The 17,500-nt window shown below is 46.5% G+C and overlaps 1 protein-coding gene across 2 annotated transcripts in view; it reads left to right on the top strand.

Moving 5' to 3' along the window:
• The window catches only part of LOC134434960 (uncharacterized), a 46,097-nt gene that overhangs the window by 142 nt on the left and 28,455 nt on the right, over positions 1 to 17,500 (top strand). Inside the window, exons 2-3 of one of the 2 annotated variants that reach the window (XM_063183656.1) lie at positions 9,809 to 10,134; positions 16,226 to 16,452. In XM_063183656.1, coding sequence (XP_063039726.1) covers positions 9,840 to 10,134; positions 16,226 to 16,452 — 522 coding nt within the window. In that variant the 5' untranslated portion in view covers positions 9,809 to 9,839. Of the gene's footprint in view, positions 1 to 9,805; positions 10,135 to 16,225; positions 16,453 to 17,500 lie in introns of both variants that reach the window. The other variant, XM_063183655.1, reaches the window with a different exon arrangement.

Below are 17,500 nucleotides of genomic sequence, written 5' to 3'. Positions count from 1 at the left end.
AAACATTAACCGCAACGCTGAGATGCCCGCTTCTCTGATATTTTAATTTTGCTATTAACTTTGTAGTCTTTACGTAGCCTATGGATATTTGAAAAAGTTTCTACAAGTTATCCCTACAACTGCTAACTCGCTAACTGGGTAGGATGACTTGTCAAAAGAAGGTTAGGACACTGGCTTTCCATTTGTTTGCTTTTTTGACACGCCGTGCAGATAAGGGGACCGGGTCTCTGTGTGAATTGTAATTACATTGTATTGTTGACTAACGTTCAGTTGTAGGTACATCTATAGCCTAAAGCTGCGTGATAACGCGGTTTCAGCTGATGTGTGGCATGGAAATAGTGATTTCTGCAGTGTGTGATAAATTAAACCGCCGCAAGGGACATGTATCAACTAGCCATCAAGCTAAATACCGGTGAATTACAGAGTGACAGGGAAAGGATAATGACGCTTGGCGGCTGTAGGTCACTCCGAAAGGCTGATCCATGGTTAATTTGATGTTTCTTTAGATTAGCCCCCATGGTTAATTTGATGTTTCTTTAGATGTGTTAGTTATGTTTTCAAAGAACACCGCCCACATAAACCTATCGCTTGCTTGGTAATTCAGAAGGTTTCTGTGATCAAATCTGGATGGTTAGGGAGTAGCCCTGTAAGAAAATTTAAAACGAAATGACTAACTAACGGTAGTCATGACTGAGTTACTATCGGTAGCCTGCGGGGCTTTGACCCTTGTTGTGCTCAGTGCTGCTGTGTGTTTGAGCTCGCGGACCCTTTAGTTTAGCCTAGAACTCGAGCTCTACACTCTACTACTATCGGCTCCAACCTCCCTCCCCCAAATGGATAGCTCTATAATTGCATGGACGGCGAAAGTGAGTGTATGGGGCGACATAAGCAAATGCGTAATTACACAGGACCATCCTGTACGACAGTGTCATAGTTTTGCTATGTGCCTGCAAAGAGTTAGTACTTATGTTTTTGTTGGATTTGTCAGTCAAATATTACAATTAATGCGATGCTATTGGTGTCCGCGTGATCTCTATAGTTGGTCATGCCAACCTGCCGTACTTGCATGTAAATAAAACTCGACGACTGAAAACCTTATCTCGATGCAAATGCCATGTGATAAATTGCTCGACATCTAAACAGTAGATTGCACTTTACAGTTGAATTAACAAGTTAACGTTAACCCAGTAATGTGATTAGGTGAACTTATCTGACTGTAGGGTTCATTGGGTTTACAACTGTTTATCGGCTCCATTGACGATGGCCTGTCCCCAAGAAGCCACGCCGGAGAAGCTGGCCTGACCCTCGGGTTTGGGGATCAGTAGTTTATCAGTGACTTGAGGTTGTATTGTAAATAAAACATGGACTATATTATACTGATAACTGTATTGACAAAGGCAAATGGCCACTTCGATGCGTTACCGCTCTGTTCGGGGCGCCGATAACAGCAATACCCTAACGAAATAGTTGCCTAGTGGGTACATTGCTCACTCAAAACAACAAGCAGGAAAGCACAGGTCAGTGGTGTCAGTAGACACTTCAGTGCCTTTTAATTAATTTGCACATAGTTTGCGGTAGCTGCAAAACCAGCAAGCCAACATGTTCAAGCGCAACCAAAACAATTGTAAGTTCACGTCGTTGTTTACCTGTTATAAACGCATGGCATCTTGTTGAACAGATGGATAAACATCGTCAAGAAGAGTTTTTAAAGACGCGCTGCCATTTCCTGCATTTTCTGAGAAGCTTTGCTACGCACCAAGTCAGAGTGCGTGCAAGTTGTGTGGACACTGTCTGCTAGGGGGTGGTGTTCAAACATTTGACAGCCCGTGTTTCAAAAGCGTGTTTCTAAATAACAACACTTGCTTGGAAGTTGGAATACTATCTAAAGCGAAAATGCGACACGTGTTTTATCTATTCTGTCAATTTATGTCTATTGTGTAAAAAATGCAAAACTAGGGAATTAAAACCAAGCCTGTGGCTTTCCTGCCCTGTTTTAGACGTTTCTAGAAGTACTTGGTCTCGTGAGCGGGCGTTCTAAAAAGTGATGTAATATGATGCTGCGAGCTGCACTTGCGCGAGGAATGCCTTGAAGGCAACAGTGTCAGTCAGTCGGCAACATTGTAATTTCCTAATGTGACATGGCCAACAATGACAGATGCATCATTATCAGTTTAGACGTGCATTTCACTGTGACTGTGGGTCATATTGAAGAAAATAGTATCTGTTTATGATTTGCGACCTTTATCAGTAACTTGGGTGTTTTCCCTTTCAGTTGTATAGTTTCTGTTTATTTGACCTATGAAGTGATTTTACATATTGAGCTTATTTTGGTGGTGGTGGGTGGATGTGAGGTGTATAGCCTAAACGGTTGGCAACCTCTGTAGTAGTGTGTGACTGTTGCTATTAGGAAGTGAGTGAGAGTAGAAAGAAACACGGGTGTGAGAGCAGGGACAGGGGGTGGGGGATGGGCAGGATGTCTGTGAGGTTTCACTGAGCAGCCTGTTGGCATGAAGTGGAAAGCTGTTTAGCTGCAGACGGACACCACTGTGAAATTGTCAGGCTGTTTGCTTATTATGCTGGAATGAACAGTGTTGAAGCAGTAATCTGAACGCATACCATCACACAGCCTGTGCATGTGCGTTTGAATAAATTGCCCTGGGCTTGGCCGGTTGGGGGGGGGGGGGGGGGGGGGGGGGGGGGGGGGGGGTGCTGTTTATGAGAGAGACTGCCTCTGCCTCTGCCTCATCATGTGTTGATAGTTTTCATATGTAGGGATTATGGCTGTAACATAACTCATTGTTGGGTTAGTATCACAATTTTTGTTCTATGGTTAGATACCAATTATTATTATTTTTTAAATGTATCTTTTTAAATTAATTGATTTTCTTTTTGCATGTGTTTTCTGGACTGAAGAGTACCCTGTTACCTAACAGAACTTTGAAAGGGCGTAACACGATTCTGTCTTCTTGCACTGTGATACAGTATCATGACTCTGTGTATCACGATTTCTCGGTTTGATACAATATTGTTACTGCCCTAGTAGGGCTGTGTGTGTGTGTGTGTGTGTGTGTGTGTGTGCGTGCGTGTGTGTATTTCACAGAGTGTGTATTTATTATAGTGTGTACATGTGTGTTTATTACGTTTGTGTGTTCTGTGTGTCCTCAGCGCGCTGTCAGTGGGTTAGTAGTGCAGTGGTTCTCAAACTGTGGGCTGGGCCAGAGGTTGCCTGGTTAACACCAGACCTAATCACAATAGAGATTAGGTCTGGGGAGTTACCTATTGTGAATTCCGTAGGGGGCAGAATACTTGGCTATTATGATACACCAAAGATTCTCTATTCTAAAATGCATTTAGAACGTCTCTGGATTCAGGGCTCCAGAGTGCGACCAATTTGGTCGCATATGCGCCCATTTTTTTCAATGGTGCGCCTAAAAAATATTTTTAGGCGCACCGGTGCGACCAGCCATCAGTAGAACAAAATCAATTATCAAACAACCGTTTTAATGGACATAAAATGAATAGTCATTCTACAGTAGTGGTCCATCATCACACAATAAAACGTGTCGATGCGGTCATTCCTTCAACTCCGCTGAACTACCGGTAGCTTTCTCCCCCTTCCTCGTTCACAGGCAGCCCGACGTTTCAGAATAGAATGTTCGACTTCGCTCAACTATCCGAGTTCACATGTGCCAGCGAGTTTTGTGTTTTCAACCAGGCGAGTTTTGCAACGGACGAGAGAGTTACAATCACGGTAAAAACAGCAAAATGACTTGAGGATATGTTAAACACGAGAGAGTCACAATCACGGGGAAAAACTAAAGGGCTTGAGAGGATATTAAACATTGTCGCACAAACACAGACGGGTGCGGGACGGGTGCCCGTTTTACCTAGCCTGGCCGCGCCAAAAACCCCTACAGCAAATTCATTTTGCGGCCACTAGGGGCGTCTAGATTTCTAGGCTATGTTTCAGCCGCGTGCAGAGCTGGCCAAACAACAGGTGACGCGATAGTCTGTCGGGACTTCAGTGAGAGTTTTTTGATAGCGACTAGGGCAGGCTACATGCTGCCTATCAGTCGGCAAGGCATCGTTCATGCACCTCGAGACAGCACGAGAGAGAGAGTGAGCGAGCGAGCGCACTAGTGCTGTCGTTTCCGTTCGTAGCGCTTGCTAAGATACCACAATCATTAGGCCTATGCAGAGGGGGAGCGCTCAAAAACGGGGAAATAGACAAAACCCAACTCACCTCAGATTCCACTGTAAACATAGGCTAGGCTATTTGTGTCTAAGGATTTTAAAAATCACGACATGTTTAGCAGGGTTTGTTAAAAAAAAATCTATAGGCCTACATCCATCTATCCATCCATCCATCTATCTACCGGTATCTTCATATTGTAAGTCTGTGCTTGTGCCGTGTGCATAGCCTTATTGCAGAAAAGGCTGGTAGGCTATGTTGATCTTACTAGTCAAACACATACTCACTAAAAGGCTACTAATTTGGTCTTTTCAACCAGCCAAACTGCTTGTAGCCAAGATGTGTTAGTTAGGTAGCCTACTGTCATGTCTTTTATAAGGAGCACATTTGGACTAGCCTATAGCACATGGAAGGCTCCAGGTCTTAAAATATAGCAATAATAATCATTATTATTATTATTATTAGGCCTATTATTATTATTCTTGCTATTATTATTGCTATTGTTATTATTTTTAATTATTATTTTTTAAAGCTGAGGTGCGTGTGTGTATGGGGTGGTGAAAACATTTGGGTGCACCTAAATTTTGTGCTGGTGCACCTAAACAATTTTTTTAGGCGCACCAGTGCAACCAGTGCAAAAAGTTAGTCTGGAGCCCTGCTCTGGATACACTGCCCTGCTCTCTGATTGGGTAGAGAAACTGTTAAGGTCGGAATGCTTGGCCATTATGACACAGATCCCATGATCTTGTACGTTATGAGTCATCCTCGCCATACTGTCTTTCAGATCGAAACGATTGTGTAGAACTAAAGGCAGTATGGGAGTTCCCAGGCTGGGCCAGAGGTAGGCCCTGGCCTGAACATTTGTGAAAATTTCAAGTGACCCTCAAGTTGGAAAAGGTTGCTGTAAGCTAGATTTATGCTTCGCTCGCATAGAATCTGCGTCCGTCCGTTTTCTGTCTATGCGAGTCCACGCCCCCCTCTCAGAGGCTCTGCGCCCGTCGTCTAGCGCCTCGAAAAAATTCTAACTATCCGTCGGACGGACGCGGAGTACGCAGACAAAAAGGCACTATGATTGGTCGTCTCGCTACTTCCTTGTTCTGTTCTTGTGGCAGCGCAATGCCAGTAGTTTGCGAGAGCAGAGCTGTATTCTGTTAAAAACTTTATTAATGCATTGTGTGTAAATGTGTGTAAATACACGAAGCTAAGCTAAGTAACAAACAATGCATCAGTTGAACACTCGTGGCACAATGCCTGCGGTTTTACTACCGTTCCTCCACCGAATGTAAACACACATCGGCAGAATCAACTGTCTTTACATGCTTGCATTTTCTGCTCGTGAAAACAGACTGGGTATGTCAAATAATGATACCACTGCATTGCCTTTGCAATTTGTGTGAAAATACCTAGCTAACCGGGATAGAAAGCAACATTGCTTAATAATGACCGCAGTGCTTACAATGTAGTGAAAGTAGCCTAATCGCGCAATTTCAAATGTGGCTGGCAACGAGACCTCGGACCTCGCAGAGCTCGCAGATGCATGAATACAAAATTGGTTCGTGGCCACTCCCACGCGACTTTTCACGCTCGCAGTTGCTGAAGTCTAATCTGACCTGTAGTGTACAGTATTGTAGTGTATTTGGGTAGTGGAACTGCTGTGGCCTTAGTGGTTAAGGAGATGGGCTTTAGATCAGAAGGTTGTGGCTAGGGCTGGCGATATGGAAAAAAAAACCAATATCACGATATGGATTACTTTATATCGCGATAATGACAATATAGCACAATTACATACATTTTCAGTTATTGTCTTTTATTTGTTCTTTATTTTTTCATGTCGCAAAACAACCTTTCTTATTTTTACAGTTACATTAACTTATAATGTGTATTGTGACAACATGAAATGTAATTAAATGATATTCAATTGTATAAAATGGATAACATTTCTATCACGATATAAACGATATAGGACAAAGGTCACGATATACACGTTTATATCACGATAACGATATATATCGTCATATTGCCCAGCCCTAGTTGTAGCTTGGAATCCCACCCTTCCACTCCCTGTATCTCACTGCATGGCTGAGGTGCCCTCGAGGAAGGCACATAAGCCCCCATTGCTCCAGGGACTGTAACCAATGCCCTGTACTGGTGGTGTGGTGTGTAGTGTACTGCTACTGTCTGTAGTGTAGTGAAGTGAGCCAAGGCACCTAACCCCACACTGCTCCAGGGACTGTAAACAGTACTCTGTACTGGTGGTGTGTGGTGTGTAGTGAACTGTCTGTAGTGTAGTGTAGTGTAGTGAAGTGAAGTGAAGTGAGCCAACGGCAGCAGAGGGAGCTATGTGTCGCGACAGAACAGTAGCGCTACCACCAATCTCCTCTCTCTCTCTCTCTCTCTCTCTCTCTCTCTCTCTCTCTCTCTCTCTCTCTCTCTCTCTCTCTCTCTCTCTCTCTCTCTCTCTCTTTCACTCTCTCTCACTCACTCACTCACTCACACACAAACAAACAGAGAGGGAGTACGCACTTGCACTGATACACTCAAACATGGTGTACACATTTGCACTGATACTCAAATCCACTATTTCTTCTGCGTCCTTGCTTGTTGCTGACAGTCTCAGACAGGCTCCTGCCCCGCGTCCTGCTCTGAGCTCTACCTTTAGAGAACTAGTCTGTTTGTTTCTGCAACCTGCATTCTTGTTACACTCTCTTTGCGAGCAACTGTCTTCAAACCGAAACACTCAAGCACCGTGTGTGGTTTTGAAATGGAAACAGGCCGCACTGCCTCTGACACCTTAAGAACTTAACTCAAACTTCTCTGTGGCAGGCCGTAGGTGCATAAGTTAATGCACACTGCACTGCCAATGGGCTGCTGTACCAGTTACTGAAAAGACTTCACTACCATTCTAGTACACTACTATGACATTACACACAGTCTTCAGTAATACGTTGCAATTTGGTTATTGCCATTCTGTTGACAGCATGACAGGGGCCTTATCATAAGAGTTTACCCTTAGCTCCAGAGCCTATGTTATAACCTTACTGTCACCACAAAATTGCAATGGCTATGTCTTAATCTGTTACTTAAGGCTCTCTGCAATGTCATAGCAATGTTGTTATGATGTAGTTAAGTATTTTCAGGGAAATAGTGAATAGGCCCGCCCGGGACCCCATCTGCACTAAGGAGGGTCTACACTCCTGGCTGTGATCCATGGTCAAGGGCTGCATGCATTGCATTCAAGGACTATATACTGTACATGTGTGTGCCGTGGTGCACATTGGCGGCGCATGGAAATAAGTTGTCAGAATGGCAGATGGTTCATAGGAAACAGATTGTCTTGTGGAATTACCATCATTTATTTAAACGGGAGGGAAAAGAAAACAAGCCGGTGGTGCCAGGACGACTTGCAAAGAAAACACACACACACACACACACACACACACACACACACACACACACACACACACACACACACACACACACACACACACACACACACACACACACACACACACACAGTTTGTATGAAATGTGCATGCACATGCACACGTGTGCACGCACACACACACACACACACACACACACACACACACACACACACACACACACACACACACACACACACACACACACACACACACACACACACACACACACACACACACTCTTAAACCCCCACTCGTGGCAGACTGTTAGATTGTAGTGTGGGTTGGGGAGACCTAGTGTATTCCAAAACCATAAATGAACCAGAAAGTCACATACAGTACGTATCATTTAGGAAGCTGTCATTACCCATTGGCTATGGGTGATTTGTGTAACTTGATGGACAAAGCTGGCACGCAATGCGACATGATGTTCCATGTCAAAAAAAGGCAGGACGCCATGGCACTCTTCTTAGATAAAACCGCTTTATTATAAAGGCTAGTTCATGTTTGAACTTAAATAATTAAAATAATTGCCACTGCCAGTAATTTTAATTATTTAAGTCCAAACGTGAACTAGCCTTTATAATAAAGCGGTTTTATGTAAGAAGAGTGCCTTGGCGTCCTGCCTTTTTTTTTTGATATTTTCTACGTTTTGGCCAAAGAGCACCTTCAAACCACCACCAGTTTTACCACTTGAACGCCGCAGCCCTCCAGCCCTCTACTTTTTTATGATGTTCCATGTCTTGGGCTGCTGCTTGCTTGCATCCCTGCCTGTTGTAGACACTAGCGTGCCGCTGTCAATGCCATGGCTCTCTGTTTACAGCTCTATTGTGCTGGGGGCGGGGGGTCGAGGAGGTGAAGGAGGGTGGATTTGGGTAAGGAGAGAGAATGGGGGTCTGTGCCCGTGGCCATTCTCCATGCCCGGTCCAATGTTATTTACTCTGGGATGGCCCTATTACGGCTGTCTCTCCCAGTCTGTCTCACTCACTCTCTGTCAGTCTCTCTCTTTTCTCTCTCTCTCTCTGTCTCTGTCTCTCTCTCTCTCTCTGTCTCTCTCTCTCTCTCTCTCTCTCTCTCTCTCTCTCTCTCTCTCTGTGCTCTAGACGGGTAAACAATATTGCTGAACTAGTAAATGCTGATCTTGCTGTCACTCACAGCAGAACATTGAGGTCTTCCAGAGGGCTGAACGCCGCCACAAGACCTCAGGGCAGAGAGAGAGAGAGAGAGAGAATGAGCGAATGAGAATGAAGGAAAAAGATGGAAGGGTAGGCAGGCAGGCAGGCAGGCAGGCTCTGGCGGCAAACGGTTAGGCCTAAATATAGCAGTACGAGTGGCCGCACCGCAGCCAAATGACTGTGTGGTTTGCACGGCGGTGACAACCTCTGCTATTTAAACCAAATCACACAGGGGCCTGGGCCCAGGCCACACTAATTTCCACTCTACTATTGCTTCGCTGTGGTAAAAAGGAAAGAAGGAAAGGGGGGAAAAAACGCTGATTGTTGGCTCTATGGAGATTTGCTTTTTTTTGTTCTTTTGGCATCGTCTTCATAACGCCCCATCAGTGAGAACTAAATCAAAGCCGTTCACCACATACTAGCATTCTGGTTGTTTTGTTGTTTTGCAGTGGCACCTGAAACAATAGATTAGACAGGTCACATTTTCAGCTTGCATCACTTCTGAAAACTGTGCGAGTGTGCACGTGTGTGTGTGTGTGTGTGTGTGTGTGTGTGTGTGTGTGTGTGTGTGTGTGTGTGTGTGTGTGTGTGTGTGTGTGCGTGTGTGTGCGCGTGTGTGCGTGTGTGTGTGTGTGTGTGTGTGTTTCTGTGTGTTTCTGTGTGTGTGTGTGTGTTTTCTCCTCTCCTCAGTTTCGCTCAACTTTGTACTTATGCCCTGCGTTAGCACTGCCAGCAGCAGCAGCAGCAGCAGCGACGGCAGCACCAGCCACCGCCATCATCAAACGCCCGTTTAGATTTGTTTAGATCTCCTCTGATTGGCCACCACTGAGATGCCCATCTCTGGGCAGCTTTCCTTCCTCGCCTCGCGGCGGTGGAGTGAATGAGATGAGACGAGAAGAGAAGAGCAGAGCAGAGAAGAGAAGGCTGTCGGCTAATTGGTTGTTTGGTTTTTTTTGTTGCTCCCGTGTTCTAATTGGCTGTTTGGTTTTGTTGCTCCTGTGTTCTAATTGGTCCAGCAGGCTGCAGCCCGGCGGTGGTGGGGGGATCCACATGGAGGATGAGGACGAGGATGTGGTGTTCGGGGAGGACTCCAACTCTAAGTGGCTCTCTCCACCCTTCAGGGACATAAAGCCCAATCATCATCATCATCAGCAGCAGCAGCAGCAGCATCATCATTACCAGCATCATCATCACCAGGGCATCGGGACGGCAACGGAGGACAGGGCAACGCAGGCGCCAGAAATCCAGCCCGCGCCCGGCGGCGGCCACCCAGGGCCCGCCCTGTTGCTAGGCAACGGCATGCTGCCCTGCGGCCTGGCAGAGGAGCCCCGACGACTCTTCCACGGTAGGAGGACACATTAAAACATACAAATAAACTCACTGGTCACACACACACACACACACACACACACACACACACACACACACACACACACACACACACTCCCACATAGTTCATGCATAAACATTCACATTCATATTTGTCGTATACATTCATACACACTGACGCACACACACACACTCATCGGTTATGAATAAATAAACACATTGGGCATACACAAATACACACACACACACACACACACACACACACACACACACACACACACACACACACACACACACACACACACACACACACACACACACACACACACACACACACAAACTCCAACATGAGTCACACTCAAATTGTCTAATAATAAATAGCATATCCTACTTGTCAGGAAGGGAAAGGGGGCTTATTGTGTTGTCGGCAATTGTGTTGTCTGTTGTTGGTAATGAGTGCCGTCCACGCTCATAGCAGTCTGAGTGACGAGCACTTAGCTGTTGACAGTTGACACTCCATCAGAGTATTTCAGACACGGCAGCATGTGAACGCAGCAGGGCCTTCCACCTGTCACGTCCCATGAATCAGGGAGGCTTCGACCTGATCCAGAGGCAATCCGCTGGCTCACAGGGACTCACAGGCAGCACTCAGCAGCTACTCTCTGGGCTCTTTGGGTTGTTATGGATTTGGGCTGTAATTTTTGTGTGTAAAATGTGTGCATGCGTGACCGCCGAGACGGTAAGTTCTGTAGTGTTGATTCAGGACTGATTCAGATTTGAACCAACTACATAGAAGAGTGCTACTTTTTTGTTATATATATATATTTGTTGGGCTTTTTATGCCTTTATTGTGACAGGATAGTTACAGAGGGACAGGAAATGAGTGGGGAGAGAGAGAGACGGGGAAGATTCGATAAATGGCCCGTGCTGGAATCAAACCCAGTTCGCCGGCGTAGTAACCCAGTGCCCTACTGCTAGGCCACGGCAGGGGCTGTTACATTTGACTAAGTATTGAATGAACACAGCAACCTTTTTCGTGTGCCTACCTACCTTATTATATTATGCAACAAATCACAACAAATCAGAGCTTACCAAAGATAGTCTTCTCGCACGGAGAGAGTGAAGGAGTGAAGAAAAAGAAGAGAGAGGGGGAGAGAAAGAGTGTGAGAGTAGAACAGGACAGAGACGTATAAATGAGTGTAAGATGCGAAGAGTGAGAGACAACTTAAAGGGGTATGCCACTATTTTGGGGCTTAATACAGTTAAAATCGTTGGCCAGGGTTTATAAAGGTGGTAAAGTGTCTTATTTTTCATGTAAGCCGTTGTCTTACATTAAGACAAGTTGAAAGAGGGAGCATGTCGCTAAGCTAGTGAAAGTCAATGGATCCGTGTAGCATGCTACACGGATCCATTGACTTTCACTAGCTTAGCGACATATTCCCTCTTTTAACTTGTCTTAAAGCAAGACAATGCTTAACATGAAAAATAAGACACTTTACCACCTTTATAAACCCCAGCTAACGATTTTAACTGTATTAAGCCCCAAAATAGTGGCATACCCCTTTAACGTGTGTGCAACCAAGACACGGGGAGAAAACATTCGTAGCATGCCAGAAATAGAAACTAGAAAGAGGGGGGAGACTTTGTGTGTGTGAGTAAGTGTGCGTGAGAGAGAAAGACAACTCCGAGAGCATATTTGCGTGACACAGATACAGAAAGAAACGTGAGTGTAAGAGACAGACAGCATTGAGAGTGTGCTTGCGTGACAGAGAAAAGAAAAAAACGTGAGTGAAACAGACAAGAGAGAGACAACATTGAGAGTGTGATTGCGTGTGAGTGAGAGAGAGAGAGAGAGAGAGAGAGGGAGACAGAGAGACGTGAGTGAAAGAGACAGACAGAGAGAGAGGCAACATTGAGAGTATGATTGCGTGAGAGTGAGAGAGAAAGGGAGACAGAGAGACTTGAGTGAAAGAGACAGACAGAGAGAGAGACAACATTGAGAGTGTGATTACGTGTGAGTGAGAGAGAGAGAGAGAGAGAGAGAGAGACGTGAGTGAAAGAGACAGACAGAGAGAGAGACAACATTGAGAGCGTGCGGGAGACATAGTCGACCACTCCCCGTCCCGACTCCTGTCCTGTCTGCCTCTCCTCCTCCTCCTGCCGCCTCCTGCTGCCTGTCCTGTCTGCCTCACCTCCTCCTCCTGCCGCCTCCTGCTGCCTGTCGTAGCGTAGTGTAGCGTAGCCTGAGGCCAGGCGCCAGCTAACCGCGAGGGCAGCACTTTTACAGCCCTCTCCTTTGCAGCCTAGCGGCTCCAAGACCCCTCAACCCCCTCCCCCAAACACACACACACACACACACACACACACACACACACACACACACACACACACACACACACACACACACACACACACACACACACACACACACACACACACACACACCATACTACAAACGTGAGCACATACACACACACAAAACACACTCACAGACGTGCAAACACCCCCTCCTCCCCCCGCAACACACACACACACACACACACACACACACACACACACACACACACACACACACACACTCACACACCCACACACACACACACACACCATACTACAAACGTGAGCACATACACACACACAAACACACTCACAGACGTGCAAACACACGTGTGCGCACACACACAGACTCAAACACTCACAGACGTACACACACACACACACACACACACACACACACACACACTCTCTCTCTCTCTCTCTCCCCCACCCACCCCCTCACCCCTCACCCCCCTCCTCTGGCGTCTGGCTGATGTGCTGCTGGTCACGTCAGCTTTTATTACCTGTGCTCTCCTCTCTCTCCTCTCTCTCCTCTCTCTCCTCTCTCTCTCTCCTCTCTCTCTCCCTCTCTCAGCTGCTTTGCATTGCAAACAACCGTTGGCCCCGTGCCCTGGCATAACCTTGGCAGACGCCACGCGGCCAACACAACACGACACGGCAACACAACGCAACGCAACTCTAGCTGGCTGGCAGGCAGGCAGGGAGGGAGGCAGGCAGGCTGAGCTGCACTGGCTGGCTGGCTGAGTGACTGAGTGAGTGAGTGAGTGAGTGAGTGGCAGCGGCTTGGTTGGCTGGCACGAAGCCCTGGGCTGGAGCCCAGTAAAGGGCTGCTGTGTCCTGTCAGGATGGGCTGCTGCTGTCGTCGAGATGTGCAGCAAATTAGCCTTTAGGCGAAAAAAAACAATGGCGTGTACGGCGTACGGTGTACGGTGTATGTCTGGTCTTTGGCACTGGTTGCAACTCACCGTATACCTTCTTCGAATGCATTGAATGGACGGTGCCTGCTGGGCCAGATTGTCCATAAGGGCCAGTGGCACAGTGCCCAAGAGCACCGACCATTTACAGCCAGTTAGGGGGCAACACAAGACACAAACTTTGCAAATATTGTTCATAAAGGGGGGCACCTTCGAGGTGTGGTGCCCTGGGGCACCGCAATGTCTTAATACGGTCCTGGGTGCCTGATGTCACATGAAAGCGACCCATCAGCTTTTCAAATATTGAAAAAAACTGTACCGTAAAACCCCTAAGGCAGCAGGGTGCTAACTCTAGTGCGTTGTCATGGCTTGGTAGCGCAGCTCGACGGGTCGCTCATATCGACGACACAACAACCGGGCTGGGCAGAGGAACCGACAGCAGGGGCAGAGGGGCAGATGATGATGCCATGCCCTGGAAGTCGGTCATCCTGTCCAGGCCTGTCCTGTCCTGTCCTGCTGGTTGGCTTGGTTGTTACACTACAGGGCTTTCTATGAAATCAGCCATGGAGGAACTGACTGGCTAACTCCACTGGCTGGCTGCCTCCGCTGCCTCCACTTCCACTGACAGGTGGACACTTGACTAATTAACATAACGGGTCAAAGCCATTAAGCACTCGCTATCAGATGTCCCGAGATGTGTTTGTGTGTGTGCGTGTGTGCGTGTGTGCGTGTGAGTGAGTGAGTGAGTGTGTGTGTGAGTAAGAGAGAGCTAGGACGAGGCGTGCTTGTTTATTTGATCTTAGCTACCTGTTGTGGATTTTTTTCAATACATCCAACTTGATATTGCCTGTGAATTAAATTCCTCTGAAGATGTAAGTTTTCTGCATATAGGGCTGTTGTTGTGGACACGTCTGCAATGGGCATGCCAGTTATCAAAGCCCATAGTATCAAAAACCTAATTGATACCTATAGAATGATCAATGGTTAGCTAATAATTACAAAAGATACATTGCATTAAGTGAATACAGTATATCAGTTTGAGCGGCACTTCAGTGGTGTTACAGCCTAGTAAGTGAGGAACTAACTGCTAACTTTTGAGGAACTCCCCAGCTGTTCTGCAGCGAACTGTACAGTACTCTCCGTCTGTAACCTCACCTCTGTCCCAGTTAGTCTTACACACTCGTGAGCGCTTCGGGACTCGTGGTGTAACTTCCTCTAGGCAGCCGTGGCACGCACATCGGTGTCCCCTCCCTCCCCTCCACACACACACACCCACACACACACACACGCACACACACACACACACACACACACACACACACACACACACACACACACACACACACACACACACACACACACACACACACACACATACACAAACAAACACAGCATACACACACATCCACAGACAAACACACACATGAACAGACAAACACACACACACACACACAGACGCACGCACACACACCCCTCCCTCCCGTCTAGTGACTCACATGGCTTTCGCAAGCGCTGATTTCTCTCTGCGCTACACAAGTGTGTGTCTTGTGTCCTGTGTCTACTGTCTCGTTTAGCTGTGCACCCATAGGATGACTGTCTGATGTTTTCTGACTTTTTTTCTTAATAGTTATGAAAGCACATGCAGCCATGGAGAAGTCTGGCTGTCTGTCTGGCTGAGCTGCCAGTCATGGTAAATTATGGTAAATGGACTGCATTTATTTAGCGCCTTTCCACTCCCTCAAGCACTCAAAGGGCTTTACACTTAAGGCCTCGCATTCACCCATTCACACTCACATTCAGACACTGGTGGCAATGGCTGCCATGCAGGGTACCACCCTGCCACCAGGACCAACTTGGGGTTGACAGACGCACGCACGCACCCACCCAGCACCCACCCACACACGACACACACACACACACACACACACACACACACACACACACACACACACACACACACACACACACACACACACAGACACACACACACACACACACACACTCAAGGACTCAAGGACACATCGTTGGGGTCAGGCATAGTGGGGCTCGAACCTGCAACCTTTGGGCTGCCGAACGGCTCCCCTAGCACCGGAGTCACCACCACCCGTGAGCATCAGTTGCATCAGCCTGCTTGTTTTCAGGCTACAGGGGGATTTGTGTGTGGTTGTGACTGTTTGGAGTCTGAGTGAATTAGCTGTCCCAAGTCTGAAACCAACTGAGCGGTTGTGTGTATTTGTATTTCAAATTTAGGCTACTACGTACATCGTATTATCCAACGCTGTCAGCTGCTGTCATTTCTTGTGATGTGGTAAAACATGTACAGTTGTTGTATCAGGTTGACTATTTATTTCTACTGTGATGTACAGGGTGTCCCAAAAATTCATACACAGGAAGGCATTTTGTGTATATGCGACACAGGCGATCGTTGAAATAGAAGCAATTTTTAAAGTGCAATTGACTTTACAGACATTACTTTATTGTATTATTTTATAGTTTTGTATTATTATTTTACCACCTGTTCTAAAACTGACACCTGTCCGGACCCAGGCACTGCTAACAAGACGACTCACACACTTTTGTAATATTTGTGTATTCAATTCCAATGGTTGCCTTCACTTTCAGTGACTTGCTGGACTCATGGTGTAGACTTTAACAGTTTGAGAATCAGTGGTGACAAGACTGATGTCTGAGAGTTCTATTAAATTGAATTTACATGAATTTGAATTAATACCCTACTTAACATTACCTACTTTACATCAGATTTGAAGTGTGTATACATTGAATTGGGACACCTGCCAGTATACTGTATGTCTGCACATTACTAAGTGTTTCCAATTATGTGTGTGTCTGTGGCAGGTAACGCAGCCTTTCGACTGCTCCAGCCGCCTCATCCGGGCGAGCCGATGGTGATGGCCATGGAGCAGGAGCAGTGGGGGCACGCCGATCACCCCCGGCAACCAGCCGATCACCCCCGGCAACCAGCCGATCACGCCCGGCAACCAGGAGCGCGCAACGTGGAGGTGGAGATCGGGCAGAAACTGCAGAGGATCGGCGATCAGTTCCACCAGGAACACCTACAGCTGGTGAGGAAAAGAATTAAAGACACACACACACACACACACACACACACACACACACACACACACACACACACACACACACACACACACACACACACACACACACACACACACACACACTCACATGCTACACAACACAAAACAGCTCATTGCCGTACAGTGTAGTATACGCACATACATGCACACATACGTATACACACATACCACATTTCTATCTTCATTTATGTCTTTGTCGCTGCTGGACACAAATTATTTCACACACTTATTTCACAAATAGTTCTTCTCACATCTCTCTCTCTGACTTGTGCGTACACATACCGAAACAGACGCACGCACGCACCCACCCACCCAGCACCCACCCACACACACCTATAGAGACACACACTCACACATATCAGTTAGACACTTCCTCAGTGCCCGTCCACTCATCTCCTTTGCCCATCTGACTAACCTCCTGCCCTGAAGGGTCATGGCAAGGTCATGACTCACACTGTCATTTTCACAGGCTGAAGTGGCCAACGCAAAGGAACCTAGCCACTAGGGGTGGGCGATATGGTAAAAATGTCATATATCCATCATCGAAAACATAAAAAAAACAAAAAACAACTGTCATACTTTCAACTTGTAATTTGTCGTTAGTAAAATGGTAACACTGACACTCTCATAAAGTGCACAATTGTAATACAATAATGTGAAGTGATAAAGTGAAGACAACAACACTAGTAAGTAAACATCACTCATACTGACATCCTCACTGCAAGACGATCTATATGATTTCTCCACTTTGGCAGACTCGAGACGATCTTGTACTCGATATCACGATTCACGATTTAATATCGTCACGCCCTAATCATGCCACTCATCGCTCTGTGTACACATGCACACACACTGTACCATCAAACTGAACAATCTCTGTTGCCTTAATATGAAAGGGTCCTTCCTACACAAATGAAACCACAATGATAGAAGCAGAGCCACCTACTTTTTAAAAAAAAACTTTTTTTCCACTGTTCACCTTTCTCACACGCATATCTCAGAAAGCCACCGTGAT

Source organism: Engraulis encrasicolus, chromosome 19 (genome assembly GCF_034702125.1).
Source record: "Engraulis encrasicolus isolate BLACKSEA-1 chromosome 19, IST_EnEncr_1.0, whole genome shotgun sequence".
Lineage (NCBI taxonomy): Eukaryota > Metazoa > Chordata > Actinopteri > Clupeiformes > Engraulidae > Engraulis > Engraulis encrasicolus.
The sequence above is the reverse complement of the archived record's forward strand: the minus strand, read 5'-3'. Positions and strand labels throughout refer to the sequence as shown.